Source organism: Elephas maximus, chromosome 12, assembly GCF_024166365.1.
Source record: "Elephas maximus indicus isolate mEleMax1 chromosome 12, mEleMax1 primary haplotype, whole genome shotgun sequence".
In the NCBI taxonomy this organism is placed as follows: Eukaryota; Metazoa; Chordata; class Mammalia; order Proboscidea; family Elephantidae; genus Elephas; species Elephas maximus.
In genome coordinates, this window is record NC_064830.1 from 58,925,500 (window position 1) to 58,952,005 (window position 26,506).

At 40.2% G+C, this 26,506-nt stretch overlaps 1 protein-coding gene across 4 annotated transcripts; it reads right to left on the reverse strand.

Moving 5' to 3' along the window:
- Positions 1–26,506, reverse strand: MEIOB (meiosis specific with OB-fold). Of its 4 annotated transcripts, XM_049902961.1 has the most exons (15): positions 26,065–26,506; positions 23,579–23,691; positions 21,845–21,921; positions 20,114–20,171; positions 17,597–17,728; positions 14,600–14,672; positions 13,509–13,704; positions 11,264–11,364; positions 10,354–10,406; positions 10,172–10,267; positions 8,284–8,385; positions 4,706–4,859; positions 2,071–2,254; positions 1,101–1,187; positions 1–374 (listed from the first exon to the last, which is right to left on the reverse strand). In XM_049902961.1, exons 2-15 carry the CDS (start codon positions 23,586–23,588, stop codon positions 264–266), a joined length of 1,434 nt encoding a protein of 477 aa, XP_049758918.1. In that variant the 5' UTR covers positions 23,589–23,691; positions 26,065–26,506; the 3' UTR covers positions 1–263. The 4 variants fall into 4 exon arrangements, with proteins under 4 accessions (XP_049758918.1, XP_049758920.1, XP_049758919.1 ...); XM_049902963.1 differs by lacking the exon at positions 23,579–23,691 and having other exon boundaries at positions 26,318–26,506; XM_049902962.1 differs by lacking the exon at positions 23,579–23,691.

Sequence of the window (26,506 nt, forward strand, 5' to 3'; positions counted from 1 at the left end):
TGTGAGAAAGATGAAACTTGTTTATTCATCACGCAAACATTTTCCAACTTAGGAAGAGATGTGGCAGAGCCAGCGGAAAGGCCTTCTAAGAAGTGAGTCCAGCTGAGACTTCCCCCAAGCCAACTCCAGAAGGAAACAATAACGTGTAGAAACACTTATAGCACACTTGCTCAAAATACAATTTTATCCATAATGTTCAAACAATATTCCACTTTAAAGGGAGTTAAAACTCCTTATATTTTCCAGAGTTTAAAATGATGGTTTTAAGTATTTCTTTGTCCAGACAAGTTCCTACTTGCCTCAATAGGATCTGCAAGCTTACATGAGAGCACGGTAATTCTGAATCCACCCTTTGCTTTGTGTGACAAAACAAACTGTAAGAAGAAAAACAGTTGCTTTTAAAAATCACCTAATGCATAAAGTTGAAAACCAACATTATATAAAATAAAATAAAAAACAGCAAAGGAAGTTCTGTTTGCAGATATTAACATAAACATCAATTAATGGTTGTAGGGTGGGGGAACGAATTCTACTCTCAGGCAGAGTATGGGCTGAGAAATTACAGACCTGGCTTCTGAATGATTTTAGGAAAATCCATGTAGAAAAAAAAGGCTTAATGTGTGTACCAACTACCAATTTCTGGTAAGACATGAAGCTGTAGTGATGACATAATCTATTAGATGATAGGGACATGATCACATAATTTGTTAATAATATATGTAATTCTTATTAAATATATAATATGTATATCTTATAATTTAGAGTTGTATACTCAAAGAGGTTAGCTTATTTGTCTGGGTCTCACCATACTGGGGGCAGGGAGAACCAGCCTGACTCCGAAGACTGCTGAACTGCCCTGGAGTTAACATTAATGGATATTGTCTTTGTTGAGCTCTTTCTTGGGTGTCATTTGTAACTCCTTTATACTTTATGGGGGAAAAAAATGATTCTATTGTTTCTAGGGTAGCTGAATCCTTCTGCACCCACAGGAAGTGGGCATAATTAAAAATAAATTTCCTGATTTATTAGGTCTGTACCCTAGGCTTTTGAAATTATTGTTTGAATATAAAGAATGATATAGCACCGTAAAATACACTAACTTTTAAGTAAATTTTGCTTCTTTCCAAAAGAAATTGCCACTTTAATGCTGTTTTCTGTTCATCTGTCATTGCTAGAAATTCATTTACCTGGTTAAAAAAAAAATATTTCTGAAGTTAGTATGAAAAACTCATCTTGACAATAATGTGAAACTTAAATGTGCTCATTAGAGATGAATTTTCTTCACCATGAATAAGCTCAATTCTCTTGATGGAGGACAGAAAACAGGACAGGCTATATACCTCAATCTCTGAAGTGAATCAGGGGTTTGGCATAGAAACCTCCCCTTAGCAAGGTGGAGACAAAAATTTATTGTTATAACCAGACCCACGAACTGGTTGTAAAAATAAATCATAAACACACCTGCTAATGTCCAAGTACCGCTGCTGTTCTAAAGCAGACCAGGGAGAACAGTCATGGTTGACTCTATCTAGCTGTGGAAGTAAGAGATCCCAGACCCTGTCCTGGAATAGCCACCACATAACCGACCAAAGTCTTCGATGTGTTGGTTTCCCCCACTATTACTTGACTATACAAAATTTCCTATTAATTCCTCTGCTTTGGCTAAAGGCCTTAGTCATTATTCATAATAGTCCATACTAGCTACAATTTGGTGGCGTACTGGTTAAGTGCTACGGCTGCTAACCAAGAGGTCAGCAATTCAAATCCACCAGGCACTCCTTGGAAACTCTATGGGGCAGTTCTACTCTGTTCTATAGGGTCGCTATGAGTCAGAATCGACTCGAGGGCAGTGGGTTTGGTTTTTTTTTAGCTATAATTTTAACATACAACATGGAATCAATTCTTCATGCAAAGCAATGTGTATTTAAATCAAGATCGACAAGATTGACTTTTTCCAGGCCTATTAATGACTTAATTTCTACCAAATGTTCACAAAAATAACCTATGTTTTGGTGGAAGAGAAGTCAATTTTGAAATGTTTCTAAGCATTTCTTCCTTCTTGCGCTTTACCGTGCAGTCCAAAGTCTCCTCAGCAACACTCCCAGTGAGACTGCAGGAGTGGAGGGTGCCTGTGTGGTCGGTGAGGTCAACCAGCATATCAAAGCTTAGAAAGACAGACTGAAATCCTGAACAGTCTTTGTTGCAGGTTGTACAAGCACTGGATGCTTCATTTACAATGTAACTACAGCCCAAACTGAAAGGAAACAAAGAAAATAATAAAACAGGACAGCTGTAAGTGACAAGTTTGATCTCTTCAGAAGGATTACCACTTAAAAGGCTAAGCCAGCACATGGAATATTACTGGTCATCGGCACCATGCAGGATACAAGGCAGACAGAAGAAATAACAACGAACAGTCAGGAGAGCTCTCTCCACAATGCAGTCTAATCTGCAGCATTCATGGTTTATCTGAAACTGGGATGGCCCAAAACTCTCACTGTCCTGCCCTTTCTCCCCTCCTGACTGCTGAGATTCCTGCCCAGGCTCTAAGGCCCAGCCCAGCTCATTTCCCCCTTTTTTTTTTTTGACCCCAGTGCTCACCCCTTCCCTTCTCTGAGCACTGCAGAACTTCCACTTCGGTGATCGATGTTGTGGGGGACAGGAATCATGTTTGCACTGAGAAAGCCCAGGCTCAGTGGTCTCTATACTGTGTCCTTTGTACACATACAGAAAAACCCCAGGGAACTTTTTTGGCTCCACTTGCTAAATGCTGTGGACATTGCTGGTGATACATTCTCACTTTAAATGGTAACTTTATGCTCTTCAAAATTTCTGAGATCTTCGGCCAATTTGAACAGGAAGACGAATTCAAATTTCTCAAAATTTCGTAAGGCCTTTCGCCAAAGTGGAGGAATGAATAGGAAATTTTGTATAGTCAAGTACTAGTGGGGAAAACAACACATTTGAGACTTTGGTAGGTCATGTGGTGGCTGTTCCAGGGCAGGGTTTGGGATCTCTCACTTCGGCCAATTTGAACAGGAAGACTAATTCAGATTTCTCAAAGGAATGATCTGAAGATAGCGGTTTCTTGTCTAGCACAAGATCAACTTTATAGTAAATGTTCGATGCTTTTCCTCAGATACCAATGTTAGAAATGGAGGAACAAATAAGGGAGGCAATAAAAAATATTTTCAAAAATATTTTTCAAAAAAATTAACACATGCCTTGCACAGCAGCCTCCACATCAGTTTTCAACTTTAACACTAAACTATAAAATGTCTTAAAAATCCACAGTTCAGTATCCTGACTGTGGCAGTACATACAGAAACCTACACATGTGACCCCATGCGTCTGTCAGTTTGTCTTACTGTGGGCACTTGCGTATTGCTGTGATGCTGGAAGCTATACCACCAGTATTCAAATACCAGCAGGATTACCCTTGGTGGACAGGTTTCAGCTGAGCTTCCAGACTAAGACAGACTAGGAAGAAGGACTGGAGGTCTACTCTGAAAAAAAATTAGCCAGTGAAAACCTTATGAATAGCAGCAGAATATTGTTTGATATAGTGCTGGAAGATGAGACTCTCAGGTTGGAACACTGAAGAACTGTCGCCTCTGAATTATGGTGTTGGTGAAAAATGTTGAATATATCATAGACAGCCAAAAGAACGAACAAATCTGTCTTGGAAGAAGTACAGCCAGAATGCTCCTTAGAGGCAAGGATGGCAAGACTTAGTCTCACATACTTTGGACATGTTATCAGGAGGACCAGCTCCTGGAGAAGGACATCATGTTTCGTAAAGTAAACTGTCAGTGACAAAGACGAAGAACCTCAACGAGTTGGACTGATACAGTGGCTGCAACAATGGGCTTAAACATAGCAATGACTGTGAAGATGGTGCAAGACCAGACAGTGTTTCGCTTCGTTGAACACAGGGTTGCTATGAGTAGGAACTGGCTCGATGGCACCTAAAAAAACCACGTGTGGCAAAACTGTATAGAATACACACACACATGCAGGTAAAACTGAGCTGGTGGATTGTATCTAGGTCAATATCTTGGCTGTGATCATGAGCAACAGTTTTGCAGACTATTACAATTGGGAAAGACTGAGCAAAGTGTACAAGGAATTTCTCTGTATTATTTCTTACAACTGCATATGAACCTACAATTACCTCAATAAAAATTTCAATTAAAAAAATCCACAGGGAGACTTTCACAGTAACATTTTAGATGCTGCTTGCCAAGCACATTTTGGCTAACATTATTAAACCCACTGAGGTTTACTTTTCCATGCAGGTAGATACTATATTTACCTAGGAGATGCTGGCCATCTTATTCATCATGCAGTTGAAAATAATTTTTTAAAATGCTGTCACTGCATGACTATAAGACATGTCAACCAAAATAATTTTCTACTACGTTGTAAGACAACAGTTTGTCATCCCGGTTAAATGTTTCTGTATTATATCTTTATTTTCTAGGATTACAGAAGTATAGCAGAATAAATTTTACTTTAAAATGAAATTATAATCTTTGAATCTAAATAATTTGCCATGGAAACTTTTCAGTAGGAGTCATTTCTCTATACATTTCTATACATGTCAAAAATAGCTGTTACTTTTATAGAGCTTAAAACTTATTAACAGGAATTGTTTTTTGCTTCTTACAAAGATATATTTGCTGAAAGTAATTTGGCTGCTTACCATCTGTTTCGAACTACTTTTGTTGTTTCATCATCAATGTTCAGTGTAGAAATGTAAGCATAAAGAATACCATAGAAAGGATCTGCTTTTCCTTCCTTCTTCAAAGCTTTCGCCTTTAATTGCTTCACTGTATAGACATCAACTATTGTATTTACTAAAAAAAAAAAGTGATTCCAGTTTACATATATTCTAAGAACTACAAAGGATTACATCCAAATAGAAAGCAACAAAGTTCAAATGATAACATGAGTAGCTTAAGTAGCAGAAAAATTATTGTTATATTAAAACTGATTATACAACTAAACATAAAAGGAAAAGGATGAGAAATAAGTCATCAGTAAAATGAAGGATTTCTAATTATCAAAAGATACCATTAAAAAGAATGAAAATGCAAGCCACAAATGGGAGATGGTGGTAATTTGTAACAAGACAAAGTACTCATTTCCGAGATATCTAAAAGACACTTAAAAATCCAGAAGAAAGTCGACTTAATTTTAAAAATAAGGAAGAGACTTAAAAAGGCACATAACAAAAAAAGATAGCCAAATGGCTTATAAACCTATTGATCATTGGATGAATGCAAATTAATGCAACAGCAGGATTCCATGAAATGTCCACCGTTTAAAAGACTAACAGTACCAAACACTGGAAAGGAACTCGAAAACACTGCTGGTGGAAGTGTAAATTGGTACCAACTTTGGAAAACCATTTGAACAAATGCCCAACAAAGCAATTCTACTTCTAGGTGTACACCCAACAGAAACACAGACTCATCTAAAGACTCGTGCAAAAAGGTTCAAAAATTTTTGTAAAAACAAAAACCAGAATCAGTGAAATAGAGAAATTTTGGAGCCCTGGTGGCACAGTGGTTAAGAGCTTGGATGCTAACCAAAAAAGGTCAGCAGCTCAAGTTCACCAGCCATTCCTTGGAAACCCTACAGGGTAGTTCTACTCCATCCTATAGAGTCACTATGAGTCGGAATTAACTCGATGGCATTGGGTTTGGTTTGGGGGCACAGTGGTTAAAGCACTCAACTGCTAACCGAAAGGTTGGTGCTTCAAAACCACCAGTGGTTCCTTGGGAGAAATATTCGGCATTCTGTTTCCACAACGATTTTCAGCCCTGGAAACCCTATGGTGTCGCTATGAGTTGGAATCAACTCCATGGCAGTGGGTTTTTGGGTTATATTTATATTAACGGATTCCTGGTGGCACAATGATTAAGAGCTGGGCTGCTAACCAAAAGGTCGACAGTTTCGAATCTACCAGCCGCTCCTTGGAAACCCTATGGGCAGCTCTGCCGTCTTATGGGGTCATATGACCCGAAACTGGCTTGAAGGCAACCAGGTAACGGCATAGTACATACATCAATGAAAACAAATGCTACACACAGAAGCATGGGTGAATCTCACAAACATAATGTCAAAAAAATCACACACAAGAGTAAGTATACATGATATGATTTCACTTCTACAACTCCAAAGCAGGCTGAGTTCATCTGTGATTTTTATGGTGTTAAACTGAGAATCATGTTTACCTCTGGGAGAGGCATGAGGAGTCTTCTGGGCCCTGGCATTTATCATCCAACTGGAAGGAGGGTCAATGGTGTGTGCTATGTGAAAATGCACTGAGCTGTCCACTTGTAACTGGCTTACTTTTTAAAAGTTTATATAAGAAAATTTACAAAACCAAAAACAACAACCTATTAGTCATTTTTAGTTTTCTTAATCTTAGAGGAATCTTACAGGAGCAGATATTACTTGAGAAAGGAAGTTGCCCAGTTCCTTCAGCATTTCATTGGTTTCTTTTCTTCTTTTGACTTCTAGTACATAAAATTTAATTTCCTTCACAAAAATTATGATCTGTATGTCTATCATATTTTTATATCTTTATCTTTCTATTAGTGTCTATGCACAGAATGATGGATTAGAAGACATTCACAAAAATGATAACCCTTTATTTCTGGGCTATTTTAAAATTGTATAATACTTTTAATATTGAGCATCGTCGTTTTCAATAGAAGGTTTAAAAGAACCTGATTATAGTTTTAACCATAAAATATTTCATCAATTCCCATCTCTAAGTTTTTCATGGGGGTAATGAGTATTTTAAAAGACAAAGCAACTCATTTTTGTCCCTGAGTAAATTTAATTATCAAAGTTCCCACAGTCAAGTAAAAGAAAGGGACCTGGAAGTACTTACTACCTTTGTGATCACATTGATGTGACACACTGATTAGGAAAAAGTTTTCCATACAAATGTGATGCCCATGAGGAGCCCAGCAGTAGCACAGTTTTTGTTTCTCTACTTCAGGGTTGAGAGACTCTCAGGGACTGAAATAAATTTGTAGCAAACCCACCTCACAGCTCAGTGGTCACTTCTGTGCTTTATGGAAGCTTCCTGAAATGGTATCTTTGGCAAACGACTCAACATTTTTTTAAATGCCTCCAAAGTAACAATAATCACAATTTTAACTCTGATAACACAACTTTATAGTCCCTTGTTGGAGGCAAAAAGATTACAGTTAGATTATTGGAAACAGGCTGACTCCTTCAAGGAACAATGACAAAGTTCTTGCTTTTACACAACTCTGGATGACGGTGTCTATATGAACTTGCAGAATAATTTATCATGGTTGTCTTAGGCTGGGTTCTCTAGAGAAGCAAAACCAGTAAAGCATATAAATACACATATAGGGAGATTCATATCAAGGAAACAGCTCACATGATTGTAGAGGCTGAAATGTCCCAAGTCTGTGTATCAAGATAGAGGCTTTTCTCAATTCACACAGCCGTAGAGGTTGGCAAACCCAAGATTGGCAGGTTGGAGAGCAGGGATCCCGCTCTCAGGCTGTGAAAATCTACGAATTCCAAGATCTGCATTTAAGATGATAGCTCAAGTCCCAAGAGGCCAAGGCCAGACAAACAGGAGGCAGGGCAGGATCCAGAGTGGGCAAAGAAGCCAGAGTGTCTGCTTATATTTGGATGCAGGCCACACCCCCAAGGAAACTCCCCTTCAACTGACTGGCTACTCTCAGCAGATTCAATCATGAGAGTGAACACATATAAACACTGAGAATCATGGCCCAGCCAAGCTGACATAGTTTTAACCATCACAATGGTTACTTCAATTGTTACTCTCTGGAGGTGAATTTAGTGTCCTCTGTGATGATGAAATACTGGATCTCCTAGTAGGAGGTTAGAGAAAATGCCTCCAGAGAGCGAGCTAGGACTCTGCTCTGTTCCTCTCCTTCTCCCTCGGGCCCTGAGTAAGCCACAGACGGCAATAAATGGCATCCATTTTAAAGTTGAGCCTCAACCAGGACTTCATTGACTTTGGGTCTGTGAACACATGACATTTTCTGCAAAATTCTGTGTGTGTACAGCTGCCTTTATGAGGAGGGGGTCATTAGCTTTCATTAGATTGGGAAAAAGATTATAAAACCCCCAAAAGTTAAAAACTGCATTTTTAAAACTGGAAATATAATAGTTACAGAATTAGAATATGGTAATTTTTTTAATTTTCACAGGCCCAAACTTTGACCTCTTAAAAATTCAAATATTTAAAGGGTCACTTACAATTTATGGATTCTTTCAAATAACTGTCTATTTCATCATCTGGAGCACTTGTTTCTGTATTTTCTCTTACAAAGTTCAGTAGGATGTTAGCTTCTGGTGTATCTTAAAGTAAAGATGTGTAAGTAAAAGGCAAGAGAACCAGGTCTTAGGGATAGCCTGCAAAGCCCCACTGACCTGCCCCCACCCCCCCATGTCTTCTCCACCCTTGACTTCTGCTCCTCTCCCTGTGCTCTGTGGCCTTCTGCATACGGCTCCTTGTCACTCCTCCCTGTGCAGGCACCCTCCAGCCTCAGAGCCTTTGCATTGGCTATTCTCTCTGCTCTTCCCAGAACACACTCTCCTCGGCTCAACCCTCACCTCACTAACTCTGCTCGGATGCCACCTTCCCAGGGAGGCCTGCCTGGTACCCTATTGAAAACTACAACCCGCCCTTATACACACTCCAACACTCTGGGCCCTCCTGACCCTGCTCCAGTCTTTTTTCTCAAATACTCCATGATCGTGGATGTGTCATCTTTATTGTCTAGTGTCTGTCTCTCCCCTGCTAGAACACAAGCTGCATGAAGGTAGAGATGGTTGCCCACTTTGCTTGTAATCAGTAAATGTGACTGTCACACAAGCACCTGCTCTGCAGCTCAAGGAGCTGATGCTGTGCACTTACAGAAGACAGTCTCATCAGCTTAGGTCATGTCAGCTTTCAGAGAAGTCCCACCTTTCAGAAATTCCAAAAACGGCTTGGTCAAAAACGTGAAATTGCTTTATGATTTTCAGCCACTGTTGACGCTTTGTTACTGGCCAGCATAGTACGCTTAAAGTAACACACTTCTAAATTTCTATCTTCTTGAGACTGCAAAGGACAATGCCATTTCTGGAGTCCTGGATGGCGCAAACATGAGCTCTGGTGGTACAGTGGTTAAAAACCTTGGCTGCTAACCAAAAGGATTGCAGTTCAAATCCACCAGGTGTTCCTTGGAAACCCTTTGGGGCAGTTCTACTCTGTCCTATAGGGTCGCTATGAGTTGGAATCAACTCAACAGCAACAGGTTTTATGGGTGGCGCAAACAGTTAAGTGCCCTGATTACTAGCTGAAAAGTTGGCAGTTCAAACCCACCCAGAAGCACCTGGAAAGAAAGGCCTGGCAATCTGCTTCTGAAAGGTCACAGCCTTGAAAACCCTATGGAGTAGTTCTACTCTGTCACATGGGTCACCATGAGTCAGAGTCGACTCCACAGCAACTAACAACAGCACTCCATTCTCGTCATTCTGGACTCTTCCGCAGTATTGGGCTGGTCATTATGTCTGTCCTATTAGGCACTCTGAGAAAGTGTAAAGACAGTAACTCCCTGATCCCCCCCATGTCTTGCTCCCCTGATTTCATGCAGGGGTAAACTGTCCCCCCTTTTAACAAGGGACCTGAGACTGATCCCTCCGGGGCTTAGGACTGGCCTGGGCCCAACTATCGGGTAAGCATAAGGCCCTAGAAAGAGCAGCGCTCCTGTGAGCTCTCTGGGCATTTAATTGACAGCTATGGACTAAGAGAACCATAAATATGTACTCAACGCTCTAGCAATAAAAGTTATCTGAGTACATGGAAACTGGATTTATTTTCTAAATAGTCAATAATTTAGGTTATCCAGTAAATAACACTGACATCTCAAAATTCATTACAACAGATGATGCTTTAAAAATTAGTCTGGTTCTTCACATTCCTTCAGTATATAAAAAGATATATAGCTCATAGGTTTAAAAAATGCCATATAAAGCAATTTTTTACTTTTAATTAAAATTAAACCCAATTGCATTTTCATCCTTAAATACACTGCATAAATATTGGAATGTCTGATAAAATCATTTCAAAAGGGATGAAAAATGTCAAAAGGCTTTTTACCTGGATTAGCTGTAATAATGGTTTTTGAGATTACAGTTGCCATCATACAGTTCTGAAATCTGTCAAAACTTATTCTTATATCTGAGGCAAATATTACTGTTTGGGAGGAAAAATCATTTTAGAATTATTGCACATGGGTAAAGAAATGACAAATACTGAACATAATCACTGAAGTATGATACCTGTTTCTCGTGGCGTCCAGCTCTGTGCAAGTAGGATAGATTCACTGTCCCAACTGAATTTTTAAAAAAGAAATGATAAAAATTGAATACATTAGAAGAAAACGTTATTTACAGAAAAGAATGCCTTAATGGCTGACAATCGCCCATATTGTCAAAGACAGGTGAAGGCTGTTTGCTTTTCCTGCCTTTTGCAGGGTTATACTCTGTATTCAACAGAGTATTTAACATCAACTGATAAGTCATTCCTTTAACAAATACATATGTCTAACAATGTTCTGTTCATCAAGTCCATCTTTTCCCCTCCTCAGGCCACTCTAGGCTAGTTAGAACTGAGTGGCTAGAAGTCACTCTTTCAGACCATTGAGGTAAGGTCCCCACCAAGGGATAAACTGCTCAGGTCACTTGATGGACTTAAGACACTTCTCTTATTAAGTGCTTCCTGTGGGGCCCAATGTTTGGACTCTACCTCAATGCTGTGTTGCACCAGCAGTGTTTTAGGGCACAGCTGCTGCCTGTATCAGACATGCTGTACCCACAGAGTCCAGCCTAAGGAAGTTGCTGCTCCACCCCCTCCATGCCCACTATGGTTTATTGCACAGGTCAAGTCTGCCTTGCTCATCATCTTTCGGGCCTCATTAAACACCACTGATGTGAAAACAGTACACGAGTACAAAACAGTCACTGTGGAGCCCATCCTAGCAATTCTTGCCCCTCTGGAGACCTCAGTGACAGTTGGCCTACAGCACAGTCTATAGCAGTGGATTAACACTGAACCTACAGGAGCAAGGTATATTTTTAATATCTTTTATGTCCTGACATTAAATCTATAATCTTTTTGATAAAATACAACTGTTCTGTCTCAGTGGTAATAGCAGTAATTTCATAGTCTGGAACAGAAGTGGGAGGTTACCATATCATTGTAAAGGAAGACTCTGTTTCATCATAGAGTTTCACTTCACACCTCTGGCCTTTTCTTCGGTCTGAAGTTGTAAAGTATTTTGGCTCACCAACCTTAGAAATAGGAGGAAATGATAATGCTTTCCCTATAGTTGCAGAGGTACTTAATACACATTTGATGAAAATATTTAAACGCTTACTTTTTAAATACCAAGTTAGAAACATTAAAATAGCAAGAACTACTATTGTCTATTTGATGATTTGAAAGCATCTCTATTCTAAACTCGATGCCTTTAGCTGCAGTTGTAGGTTACACACGTCTGGCTGAAGAGAGACAAGGATACATAAGCTTTAAGTCAAGGTCATCAGGTCTTCCAACGTGCTGGGACAGATAGTTCATGGCCAGCATCTCTGGACCCCTGGAGGTAGACAGGGTATCTGTGTGTCCCAGGGCTCGGTGCAGGCCAGCCTAGACTTCCTGTGACTGACAGAACCTGGGCTCATCAGTGAGCTACCAGTGGTGAGACCTCCTCTGCCTTCCCCACAGGGGAAGGCACAAAATCGAGGAGACGGTGGTGCGAAGGCGCTTTGGCACTGTCTGGTTCTGTCCATGTTGTTAGGGAAGAAATCAAAGTGGTAGGACTCAGGGGACCTGGAGTCTCCCCACTGAGCGCTCATGTGGAAACAGGTGCTGCCTCCTCTACCAATCCCACCACCACGTCTGTCCTCTCAGCTGCTTCGGCACTGAGCTCTGCTAGAAGGGGCTGGGGGAGGCTCAAGAGTTGCCAAGAGAGGAGGAGGATCAGGAAAAGAAACCTAGAGAAAAGGACAGCCAGAGTGTGAGAGAGGCCTGCTCGGTCCCTGGGGTCGGGGAGAGAAAGTGTACTGAAGAGTTGTAAAGACTTGAAACTTCTGAAGACTTGAAAAGACCACGAAGGAGGAGAGAACAGGTTAAATACAAACCTGGAGAAAAGGAAACGAAAAGAGCTGAAGCAAAATGAGAGACAGAAGTCATGAAAAGAGGTAATACAACCCAGGAAAGAGGGTACCAAGCGTGTGTGTGTGTGTGTGTGTGTGTGTGTGTGTGTGTGTGTGTGTGTGTGTGTGTGTGTGTGTGTGTGTGTGTGTGTGTGTGTGTGTGTGTGTGTGTGTGTGTGTGTGTGTGTGTGTGTGTGTGTGTGTGTGTGCGCGCGCTGTGTGTGTGTAAAGCTGTTGCAGGTGAAATTCATAGTGAATTTTGACAAATTCTTACTACACTGTAACTATAATGACATTTTATAGAATTGCAGCGGAACTGAGAGATCCTTTCCTGCCTTCAAGTAAGACTGAATCTCAATTGCCCAGAAAATGATTTCTCTTTTTCAAGACTGTCTTACAGGGCATTTATTCCTCCATCCTAAATTATACAGACAATTCACCATGTGGCAGGCACTGTGCTAGGCTGGAGCTAGGGTGGCAAACAAAGCAGACACAGCTCCTGCTGCCAAGGGCCTGTCATCTGGGAAGAATCGCACTCCTGTCAGTATTTAATACCTAAAAGCAATTAGTACTTACTTACATTAACTACAAGAAGAATGTAAGATATTCCCTTTTCTTGCGTTTTGATCATCATCCTTTCTATACTGAGAAATGACTCTTGCTCTTGCCCCTTTCCCTTTCTTTCTGAGCTTCATTTTGTGAAGCTTTGCTTTTAAGGTCCACCTCTAAGTCCTTGCCAAGCGACTGAGTCTGTCAACTGCGGAGTTCAGAACGAGCTGCAGTAACTGAGCCAGAGGGAGATGATGCTGACGCAGCAGGTGTGAGACAGTCCTTGCACCTGCGGACTTGTGCTTCGTGCAGGGGGCCTTCTCCCTCTCCCCACCCAGGAGGGTTCCCAGAACACTGCACGGAACTGATTCCCCAGTTTATTCAACTCACACCCTTTCAAGGAAGGTCCTAGAGATAAACTTCAAGCCAATGGGTGGACCCTCTCATTGGTTAACCAGAGTGTGGGAAGCTCTCACACCGTCAGCGAGTTATCTCCCAGTAAGTACTCAGGATTTAAACACCATTTTATTCTGCTACTTGTTTACAAATAAAATGCTACTTTCCCTTTAATGAGAAGTGTTATCCTTTTCTTAAATCAATCCAGCTGACTACTGATCAGTATACAGAGGGTACATTACTCCAGCTAGTCATGATCACTACTTTCCAAATGCAGTTTAAATGATGCCCCTACCACCACCACTGCACTTAGTTTCCTTAAGATTTTAACTTACCGACCTCACTGCTGCCAGCACGTTAATAATCTTCCCATGGAGATTTTGTCCATTTGCAACAATGTCACCCAGTGAATAATAATCATGAGACTCCTTCACAGGTAAGTGTATCAAAGAAAGTAACTTGGTATCCACTTCATAACTGGAACAGACTTTTACAATTGAATGAGTCTCACTGAGCAAGAGCTTACAGTTGCTAAATTGCAAAAACACACAAAAAAGTTAACACGCGATGATTCTTGCATACAAGAAATACTCCCATGTTCACAACTGAATTACTTTTTGGTTGTAGTTTAGACTATATTAAGAAACGTACACTTTTTACTCTAAGAAACATTGCAAAACACTTTTTGTCTAAAATATACTGTCATTAAGAAAATGCTTTGGTGTATGTGTATGCCCCACACCTGAGACTGTGGTGCCCTGCCAGGACCCTTTACCAGGCTGGCGCGGGGTCACTCCCAGCTACACCCTTCTTTTGAGAACTGCCCTCGGCCAGGAATGCCTTCGAGGTTATATCCCCTCATGGGGATAGGTGGACTGCAGCCAATGGCTAATAAAGGGTACAAAAGTCCAGCCCCCCCAGTGGGTACATCTCTGTGGTGCCGCTCACACCCAGAGGTCCCTCCTGGGATCAGGCTGAGGCTGAGTCCCAGCTGAGCTCCCCTCTTACTCCGCTCCCCCAGGCCCAGCTCTCTCTCAATTAACCCCCTGCACAAGAATCCTCGTCTCGGGCTCTACCTCTAGGGACCCTGGCCTAAGATAACATGGCAGAGAGGAGTTATACCTTGATATGAAAATAGACATAATTTCCAAGGTTTATCTTCAGTTCTTGCTGTTCACTTCTTATGTGACTTAAAAAAAAAAAAAACTAGAGTCCAATTTTTACAAATCTAAGACTGAGAATCAAAGTACTAAAAACAAAGCCATAAGCAAAGAAATGTCATAACCAAAGATAAGTTTTGTGAGGAAGAATTTAACTCCTAATTTTTTAATTGAAGTGTAAACTCTCTGCTAAGCTGACACACAAAAATTATTAGCGATGACCAGTCTAGCACAACAGTTGATCTCTGTGCTGGACAGACATTTACCTAGGAGTTGCAGGCCTGAATTTTTCTTCTCTTTCCATTTCCTTTCTTTGTACCAGGGGATTTTCAATAATCACTAAGACAGAGGAAAAAGTATGATGCCATTACAAAATGGTAACAGGATCAACCCAAAACATGTGCACCTCACGTCTGTAGCGGTGTCACTGCTAACTGTCCGAGCGGGTGCTGAACATCCTTCATAGTCATCTTCTCATGCCACTGAGAGAAACAGGATCCTGGGGTCTGACCATCAGTTTGATCCCCGATGACAAGTCCCAACATACGACCCACATTCTTATTACTTTACTAATTAGTTATACTGAACATCTGATTTGGTCACAACATGCCTTCTATACAACAAACACTGTAACTGATCTCCACCTAATTAACAGCTGCCCTCTGAAATAACAGTGATGGAAGAGAAGGAGCAACAGAAAACCCAGGGTACCAAATTGTGGCTCCACCACTTACCAGCTTTGTGAACTTAACGTTTTAGGATTTCGATTTCCCTATGGCTTTTTCTGCTCTATTTTAATTTCTCACACAATAGTCCTGTGATTGTCCCTATTTTACAACTGAAGAAACTGAAGCTCCAAGAAGTTAAACTGCTTTCTTGAATTCAGACAGCTACTAAGTAGTAGAGTTGAAATTTGAAGCCACCATGTTTTTAATTTGAAAACCTATACTTTTTTCATAAGCATTCTATTTAGACTTGTAATCACCATTAACTTCAGGCTCTTTAAAAATCTCTTATTCATCCTCACAACAGCCATCAACATATAACATATCTTAATACTGAAGCCAGTCTTTATCTCTGTATGAAACTAATATTCCTGCATTCATTCAGGGAATGCGTATCACTATACTGGGCCCTATGAAGTCTGTGGAAACCCTAGTGGTGTAGTGGTTACCAGTTCACCTGCTAACCAAAAGGTTGACAGTTTGAATCTACCAGGTGCTCCTTGGAAACCCTATGGGGCAGTTCTACTCTGTCCTATAGGGTTGTTGTGAGTTGGAATTGACTCCATAGCAATGGGTTTGGTTTTGGGTTTTTATGAAATTTGCAGTTTTCTGCCTTTGTACTCCACAGTTCAATGACCTTGTTATTTAATTAGAGGAATGCTATATATGGCACTGAAAAGTTAATAATACAAGGTAATATGTGACTAGATACTAATCCCAGGAACCAGCAATGGGCTGTCTGACAGCACAGTGCTGCAGAGGAGTAGTTTAATTATCTGCATTACCCCTTTTCTGCTCTTTTTGAACCATGAAAGAGAATTGGTACGTGTGCTTTCTTCAGTTTCGTATGTAAGGTTAGAGTTGTTACCTATTGAGTGACTAAATTCTACACTTTATATTAGACACTATCTCATTTAACATTCACAAGAACCTAATAGGGTATTATTTTACAGTTGAGGCTCAACAAGATTAAAACATTACTTCAAAGCCACAATGTAAATAAATGTTGGAGCTGGGATTTGAATCCAATTTACCTGTTTTCACAGTCCTTATTTTTTTTCCACTATACTCTTGTGGATACTACACTGAATAATCAGAGGGATAGGGTGGGTGGAAGATGAAAATATTTGGCATTCGGACTAAAAGTAAAGTTCCTTAAAATCCATTAAGAAGTCAAATATCAACTTTTATCAAAATCTATTCAGTGGCCCTAGCATGTTTACAGATAAATGATTATGAAAACAATAGGGTTGATGCAAATTGGATAGGAAATAAATGAAAGATCATAACACTACCTAGGTAAATATGTGACTATCATGTTTGTAAACTGGAAATTTCAGAACACTTAATTGTGCTCACGCAGAACCTGTTCATAGACCAAGACGCAGTCGTTTCAACAGAATAAACAGATATTGCACGGTTTAAAGTCAAGAAAGGTGTGTGTCAGGGCTGAATCCTTTCACCATGCTTATTCAATCTGTATGCTTGAGCAAATAATCCGAGAAGCTGGACTATATGCAGAAGAATGGAGCATCAGGATTGGAGGAAGATGCATTAACAACCTGCGATATGCAGATGACACAACCTTGTTGCTGAAAGTAAAGAGAACTTGAAGCACTTATGACGAACATCAAAGTATGGATCAGCTACAGTATGGATTGCGCCTCAACATAAAGGAAACAAAAATCCTCACAACTCGACCAATAAGCAACATCATGATAAATGGAGAAAAGATTGAAGTTGTCAAGAATTTCCTTTTACTTGGATCCACAATCAACACCCATGGAAGCAGAAATCAAAAAATAAGATAACATACTGTGCTGGGCAATTCTGCTGCAAAAGATCTGAAAGTGTTGAAAAACAAGGATGTCACTTTGAGGACTAAGGTATGGCTGATCCAAGCCACAGTGTTTTCATGCAAAAGCTGGACAATGAGTAAGGAAGACCAAGGAATAACTGATGCCTTTGAATCACGATACTGATGAAGAATACTGAGTATACCGTGGACTGCCAGAAAATGAACAAATCTGCCTTGGAAGAAGTACAGCCAGGCTGCTCCTTAGAAGTGAGGATGGCGAGACTTCGTCTCCTGTACTTTGGACATGTTATCAGGAGGGATAAGTCCCTGAAGAAGGACATCGTGCTTGGTAAAGTGGAGGGTCAGCAAAAACGAGGAAGACCCTCAAGGAGATGGATTGACACAGTGGCTGCGACAATGGGCTCAAGCAGAGTAGCAATGACTGTGAGGATGGCGCAGGATGGGGCAGTGTTTCATTTTATTGTACATAGGGTTGCTATGAGTCGGAACCGACTTGATGGCACCTAACAACAAGCACCATAATCATGTTTTTATACATTTCAAGTAATACAGAATGCCTTGCTTTATGTTCTTAAATTTACACTTGATTTTTTTTTTCCGATAAGGTTCTTAACAGTTAGAAACTGTGCCTTATTTTAACTCCCAAAGTATAGCTATCACAAACATATGACAGGAATAATACTATAATAGAAATAGTTTAAGAATCAAGGACAACTTACAGCACTCGCCAACCCTGAAGCTGTCAGAAAGTGACCTGATGTAATCTTCACTGCCCCAGGATGCTATGTTTACAAAGTGGGCTGGTGAATCCCGCACAGTGAAACTCAAGGTGTACCTTTCTGATCCAATACCTAAGGGAAAGCCAATGCTTTTATTTTTCAAATGAAGTGCTATTTCAGCTTTGAACAAATAAGATTATTATGATAAAAATACTCAAATGCATGGTATAAAATGACACTTCAAATATAAATTCTGTAATAAAAAAATAAGTTATGCTTTTATGAGTTTCAAAGTGAGGGTGGTAACAAGCTGCCCACGTAGATGCCTCCCCTTACGATCTACCTCTTTGTCTCTGTCCCCCAGTTATCTGTATATTTGGAGGAAAACAATATGTAGGCTTGAACCATCCAGCTATTAGCTTTGACTCTCTACTCTCTCCTACTGTTATTGTTTTAACCCAAGTCACAATGCAGGTCTAAATTGTTATTTCAAAATAAACTGTGTGCTATTAAGTGAGCACCACTAGACGTCAGCAAGTATTTGTTTTTTCAAACGGAAATCTCTTCATCGTCTTTGCTAACTAAAAAAGTAATACAACATGTGAAAATTACAGATATATCTCCAACTGTTACTAGCGTTCACCTTTGTGGAGGGGAGGGGATCGAGAGAGTGGGGTCGAAAGGGGAATTTCCCTTCTCAACTCTATGACCTTCTGTACTGTTCCAAGTTTTTATGAAAATATATTAATACATTATATGCGTACAGTATTATTTTAAAAGCCAGTAGTATATCTTCTCCAAAAAGGTAATCTCGTATAATCACTGTAAAGAGAAGTCGAACATACAGAAATGTTTCTGCTACCCCCACAATGTGACAGGTAAAAACTGTATTTCATTGTTGTAATTTGAGCAAATATTTTCACAATGACTTTTTTCTAATTCATGTATCTTATACGTTTTAGAGCTCAGAAAACAGGAAGATATATAGACTTGCTCAAATTACTCAAATGGTTAATTCTGATCTAATTAATTTTGATAACATAAAACATCCACAATGAGTACTGGTGGGAGACAACATCTTTGGTTTCACCTCGAAAATAAAAACTGAATATTAATATAAAATAAAGTAAAAATAAAGGTACCTATTAAAATACCAGAGCCCTGGTGGCACAGTGTTTAAGAGCTAACCAAAAGGTCAGCAGTTTGAATCCACCAGCGTTCCTTGGAAGCCCTATGGGCAGGTCTACTCTATCCTATAGGGTTGCTATGAGTCGGAATCTACTTGACAGCAACAGGTTTGGTTTGGTTTTTATTACAATACCTATGATTCAGATGTCATGATTTAGCACAAGTCAAGTTAACACAGACACAATTACACAGGTGATTCAAGCAAAATTAATGTTTCCTGCCAAAATCATTGACTGCCTGGCTAGAGCTCTGATTCACTCAAGCTGTACAGGAACACTTACGCTGTAACATTTAACAAAAGCATTGACTCTTTCAAAACTAATAGTAGTAAACTGGCTAGAGCTCTGATTCACTCAAGCTATACAGGAACACTTACGCTGTAACATTTAACAAAAGCATTGACTCTTTCAAAACTAATAGTAGTAAACTGTCAGTTTTGGCACTCTACATTGTATCGCTGCATGCCAACTACAAAAGTTGGAAGGTGAGTTGATTTTAAAAATTCAATTTCAGTCCTGAATTATGTTTCCATAGTTCTAAAACCCTTGCACAGTTTAAAGCAACTTAGTAAGAACCACTGAAACCAAAATTAACTCCATTTTCCATAGATGAAAGTGATTTTTTTCCATGGAATTGTCTGCTTGTTTGAATTATACATAGATACTGCTGTCACACTTTTAGCTCCCTTGGGCATGACTCTATCATGACACCTCCCTGCTTGAAAACCTTCCTCTTCATTACTGTCTATCTTACATGAGATTTAAACTGAAAGTAAGTTAACCTCAGTTCTTACTATAGGCCACACGTGATGCTAACCCTTACACACACGAGTTCATTTAATTTTCGCACCAGCTCTTCTTATCCTCATTTCACAGAAGAGTTCTGGAGAGGTTGATCTTTGATGACCCAGTGACTAGAGAGCCCACTCAGCCTAGCTCCAGAGTCCAGACTCTTAGACATTACTCTAGTGGAAGATGAGGGGCTACAATTTCTGTTTTACCTTTGCATTCAGGGCCTTACACAGCAGAACTGCTCAACAAATACATGTTGAGACAAGTTAATGAGCTGACCAATTTAACTAGCTATTTTGGCACTGCATAAACAAAGCTTTTAAAAGTATGTTTGAAAAACATCAAATAAAATCATTAAAAATTATTTGAATGTCCTCACACATATCACCTTGAATTGAGTACTTTACAAAAGAGAGCATGACCATTGTTCTTAAGAAGTTAAATAAGCATGAAAAACTTAAATCACTTAAATATACTTTGTTGTAGTTATAATTCATAGTTTATGAAAAATGAAGCAAAGAGTTAAACAGAACTCAGCTTTTTCTGTCTGGAAAGCCTTTGACATCAGTTTTCCCAATAACTATACCGATTATTTTCTGAAAAACAAAAAGGTTACAGAAGACCAATATTAAACACAGATGTAGATGGTAAATATAATTTCATGGACTTGTTATATTGTACTGAATCTAACAAACATTTTTGACTAGGAATCATTTAAATGTACTTATTCCAGACCAATATCTAAAAGAATGCCCTCAATGTTCAATTCCACAAGGATTAGTACAAAGTAATAAGACACTTCACTGCTATTACAAATATAATCATTTAACATGTAGTGTGTTGTTTTTTTTTTTTGTTTCTAGTTTATTTTCATTTTCAATCACTAGGTGGTGCACAGTAACTGCCCTATGCTACCAATCCTTACTGAATTCATTCAAAGCACATGTATAAAGCAATTTAATTTGCCATGGTCTTCAAAGCTTTCTTTTATATAGGGTTTTCTAACAATCCACATAAAATTGCTTAGCTTCTTAATCCAAACACGCTGGACTGTAATATAAATTATATCATTACAAAACTTGTATATTGCTGCTGATAAACCTAAGTTACAAAGTTCTGGATCTTAAACTTTAGTTATAAAGTGCTAGATATTAAACCAATTCCCTTAAAAATTTTAATCTCTTCAATGACTACCAAAAAAATGTGCATATTAAAAGAGTGCTTTAAAAAAATAAAAGCCACTAGCTTTTTCTGAAAGGATAAATCTAAACTTATATTACTAATTCTAGCAATTGATTTTAACCTTGTGATAATCTGTTACATTTAAAATATAGTCAAGCTTTTAAGACCACCACATCCTAGCTGAGCTGTTCACTGGTCTTTCTGCATTTAGACACATTACTGTTTCTTTAATTTCATATGCATGTAGATCTCACTGAATTTTGTTGGAAAGAACGTAACTAATGGAAATGTCAAGTAAAGATTTCCAACTAAAGAGGTGATTAGCAAATATTTTACCTTTCAAGAAAAACTGTAACAACTATTATTTTTAACATTAATAACTTGAAATTGAAAATTATTAAAGTTATATGCAAATTTGTCCCATTTTAAGAAAGTTGGTTTACAAAAGTCAAATGTACATAGCCAACTCACAGGCAGGAGAAGGTGAGGTGGTGTGGAAGTTGCTTTATTACATGTTTTTCACCTTACAGGATGATTACACCCAGATTTCTTTTAAATAAGTAACAATCTCAGTATATTTGAAATTACTGAATTCTGTGACAAACCCTCCCAAAACACCAATTTTCACACAATCATTTCAGAAACACACCTGTTGTATACCTTTATGGCATGAAAGCAGCAATAATGGCAAAAATTTAAGTCTATAACTTAGATAACTGGATTAGAATATAGCTACTATATTCTAATCCAGTTATCTAAGTTATAGACTTAATATACTTATAGCAGATGTACAATATTTAATTAAAATGCTGCAAATAAATTTTTGATCATTTTGAACAATCAACAGTCATATTCTACAATCATCTCTCCTAAGCTGTAGACAAAAGAACAATTAATTTTCATTTTGCTGGCATAAATACAAAGAAGCTTAGGGATACTTAATATCTAACAACTATACTAATGCAGTGAGTATCTATATGCTTGTCAATTACACAAGGTGTATCAAGGAATCAGTAATGCTGACATAATGTAGTATCACATGAAGCTGCACTAGAGAACAACCAAACCCCCCACCACTGAGACTGACCAGATTAGCCATGTTGGGATGGAGATCTGAAAGTGCAGTGAAGGTCTTCGATGCAAAGGAGCCTGACATTCCTTTATCTGCATTTTAGAAAATATAATTTAGAAAAAAATGTAACTGAAATAAACCACAAAACATTCCAGACATCAAAAATATTAATAATTTCTCTAGGAAAGCACTCTAGATATTTTACTCATTCTTTGCAAAAATTTTCATTATAATGCTAAAATGTAAATTAATACAGATTCAACCTGCAGAAAACATGTATCAAAATGTTCTTTATAGTTTTGCATAACATCATTAGGTTCTAATTTTTAACTTTCACTTTCCCAAAACATGTATAGTTTAGCATTTTTGAGTACCATATAAATTTAGAGTTTCAAATGAGAAATGATTCAATGGAACATGTGAAGATTCAAATATTTATTAACAATTATAAACACCTCGAATCGTGCATTTGGTTGCCCTGTGTGGGGATATGTAGTAATTTTTCAACCACACTCTAAGAGGTTAGCTCCATGAGGGCAGAGGTGGTGTCTGACATGCTTTTATCTATTCTAACGCTACCCTGCACAAAGAAAACACTCAACAAGTGTCAAATGAATGAAGCCGTGGCTTGTCCTGCAAAATCATCGTTATAAAAGATCTTACTGTAGTGAAAACTATTGCCATTAGTTGCCATCCAGTTGATTCTCACTCACGGCAATCCCACGTGTGCAGAGTAGAACTGCGCTCCATAGCATTTCCAAGGCTGTGACCTTTCAGAAGCAGACTGCCAGTCCTATCTTCCGAGGTGCCTCTGGGCAGGTTCAAACCGCAAACCTTCCAGCTAGTAGTCAAGCACTTAACTAGAAGTCCACCCAGGGTCTCATATTGAAAATTTTAAGCTACACCAAACTACAGATTTACTTGACTTTCATTTTATTAAAACATGGCCTAATCAACTATGTGAATTTAAACAGTAAACATCTACCCTAAAACAAAGATGAGAAGCTAAGGAGGAGAAGGGAATCTAGATTAATCGAAGCAGAACAAACAGAATGGACATAATGAGAATATTGACACATTATGGAAAATGTAACGGAACAATCTGTATAAAACTTGTTAAATGGAGCCTAATTTGCTGTGTAAACTTTCACCTAAAACACAATAAAAAAAAATTTTTTTTAATTGCATCTTCCACTCTGTGAATGCTCTCTCACCCAAAGGCCTCAGTTTCAGGACATGTCCCATGACATCTGAGTTTCAGGGAGGCTGTGGAATTTGTAAAAAATTATCTTAAATTCTAGTACTATTAGTTTGTGTTTTGACATTACTGAGTTTTAATTTCCTCAGTCATCAACTGTGGACAATCTCTTACAGGTTTTTTGTGAATATTGGAAGTAACATACATGAAGTGCCTAGACGTTCACAGGCTCTCAATAAAGGATAGTGCTGCTTTTCACGCTCATTCATGTAGCTGTTTCTGCATTCAAAGGCCTTCTGCCAGATGAAGTGATGGAGAATAAGCCATATTAAGTCTCTTGCACATTCTCTGGCTTGGTCTGATCTGGCTCACTACGCACTTTCACTCTCTAAAATGTTTGCCAAACTGTCACCCATTCATCCAACAAATACTATCGGGAGGCTACCAAGTGTCAGACACTTGAGGCTGGAGAGGCTGAGTTACTCAGGGGCTGGATTTTGTGTAAAAAAACAACTCACTTATACTATTAAGTGAATTCTCCAAAATTTTACCCCTTAGCATCTCTTGGTTTGGTCACTGACTTAGTGATATCTCTTTGACGATCCTTCAGTTTCTACTGTTATTCAAAGGATATAGCAATATACTTTGGTATCCACTGGCAAGCCTGGACGTTTTGAGAAATACAAAGTTAACATAAAATAGTTCAATGGGGTAATACAAAGATTACATCATTCATCAGCAACTACTGTCCTTTCTACTTTGACAATATATTGAAATGTGTCTCCTTTTCTCCATCTTCAATGCCATCTCCCAACCCAAGGCTCAATTACTCCCCACCTGGAATACTGCAATAATCTAGTTTATACCTAGTTCAATCATTCAACACGTGAAGGCTGACTGTCGGATGTGTCAGACCCTGAGTCCAGGACACAATTTGGGCAGGGGCTGGTCGCCAACACTCCTCACTGTACCCACCCAGGAGAATGGGAGGAGCAATGAAAACAGAGGCCCAGATGTGGGACCAGATGAAACAGCTTTGAGGCCACTGATCTACATCTTACCTAGGATGGGAGGGAAACTAGTTCATTTTAAGGTAACAGTGGTGGTAATGTCACAGGTAATGGTTGTGGAGTGCCTGCTACGAAGCTGGGCCTACACTGCCAATGCTGGATATACCATAACCACCTCTGACAGCTCCCCCGCCCCAGGTCTTCCAGAGCTCCCCTCCCTGAGCTCTGAGCCTTTTTAAAGGCCACCTCCTGTCTGGCTCTGAGCCCATCCTGACCAGGCACGTCCCAGCCTGGACCCTTGATTAAGTTTCATGATGGTGGCAAGCACCGAGCAACCAATGCAAACTTTGCTGACTTTTTGGTACTCCCCAGAGCCAGGAAGGGGTGTGTGTGCTGTCCATTCTCCTCAGTGCAACAATACTCACCCAGTCCTGTGTGCCAGGGCTGTGCAAGACCCCAGAGCTACTGCACACTTTTCCATCTTGGAAAATCCCTTTACCATCTATCTTGTCCTCATGGATGCTCTTACTCTCCTTCACTGGCCGGCCCAAAACAGTCCTTACCAAGTCCTGCCAATTCTACCTCCTAATTATCTCTTGAATCTGACCACTTGGCCTCGTCTTACCCTACCACTCTCTGCTTCCACTCTTGCCTCCTCCATCTCTTCTCCACAAGACAGTAATCTTTTTAAAACTTAAATCATGTCACTCCCTTGCTTAAAACCCTTCCAACATCACCCTGAAGAAAACCCACACTCCTCACCACAGCCTATAATACCCAGCTGATCTGGCCTCTGCCTGGCTCCTACATTTCTCGGCACTCCTCCTTGATGACCACTCTCCAGTCAGGCTGGGCCTTCGCACCTTGAGCACCCTCCCCACTCCCACCCTCAGATCCTCCCACAGCCCCCCCCCCCACTCTTCAGGTCTCAAAGAGAGATCATTCCTACCACCCTAGCTCAATTATTCCCCTGCTTCTATTCCCCCTCTCTCAGCACTCCTAATTGAGAGCAATGAAAGCAGTAACAAAAACCACAGCATGTGCTTGTAATTCGAAGCATAATCATAATAAAAAAATCATAATAACTGGGTAATAACGACAGCTCTGACTGGGGTGCATTAAACCCAAACCACACCTGTTGCCGCCACCATTGAATTGATTCTTACTCATGGCGACCCTACAGGACAGAGTAGAACTGCTCCATACGGTTTCTAAGGAGTGCCTGGTGGATTCGAACTGTTGACCTTTTGGTTAGCAGCTGAACACTTAACCATTGCGCCACCAGGGCTCCGGAGTGCATTAGAAGATTCAAAAAGCATATTAGCACAGAGTTTTACCCTTGTAGGTATAGCGAAACATGTCAGCTAGGCTTACAAAAAATGCTTTTGTTGTTATAACTACAGGAATATTTTTATAGTCATTTTGGTGTCACCCCCTCTGACGGTGTCACCCGGGTGCAGTCTGTACTACCCACGCTCCCCTAGTGACGCCGCTGTTTGTGACAGACTTTGGCAAAATTGGTTTTCCCCTCTTCGAGGGGAACAGTTTCATTCAACTGTCTTTATAAGCTCAACTCAAAGTGGTTGTTTTTACTCCTGCTGCTTCAATGGGAACTTGGTAACCAGGGCATCATGAAACTCTAGGTGACGTCCAGACCCTCTGGGGTGGAACTGGCCATCCACTGAAGAATTCCCCAACATGGAGACAAAAGAAAGCCTGTTGATACTTTTCACGTTAGTACGGTTTCCGTATTTCTAACTAAATGCTGGGGAGAGAAACAGAGAGAGACAGAGACAGCCACGAAGGAAGATGGGAGGGAGGGAGAAAGACCATTATCCAAAAGTTTGCGTTTGGAAATTCCAAGCTGAACTCATACGCCTTCCAACGGATGAGTCCAACGCCTGGAACATTCTAAGAGGGTTCTAAGTCGTCAGTCTGTTTTAAACTCCGCGGAGAAATGCAATGTTTAAACTGTATGTTGTAAGGCGTCTATTTTGAACTGATTTAGAATACGTAAAAAAAAAAACCTTTAAAGTCTAAGCCCGCAAGCTGCGGGCTGCAGCAGCCTGACGGGGCGGGGGTCGGCCCGGGCTCGGAACGTTGCGCGCCGACGCGGTAAGGGTCCACATCAGCGCCTCAGGGGAGCGGGCACCCAGAGTACCGTGCCAGGGCTCCGGAGCCGCGTCGGAACGCGGCTTGCTCGGCCTTCGCCCTGCAAGAACCCGCGCCGCTCACGTCTGCGCTTTACAGCGGCCGCGAACATCGGGGGCCGGGCTTCACCTCAGCCGTCCTCCGCCGGCTTCCCACGGAGACGTCCCCGGTGCTTCTCGGCCTGGACGGCGGCAGCCCACACAGTGGCGCCGCAGCGCCGGCCCCACCTGCCCAGCCCCAGCGGCTTCGCCCTCCGCGGATTCTCCTCAGTGGCCTTTCTGCGCGCTCCAGCACAAAATCGGCCTGAGCTCGCGCGCC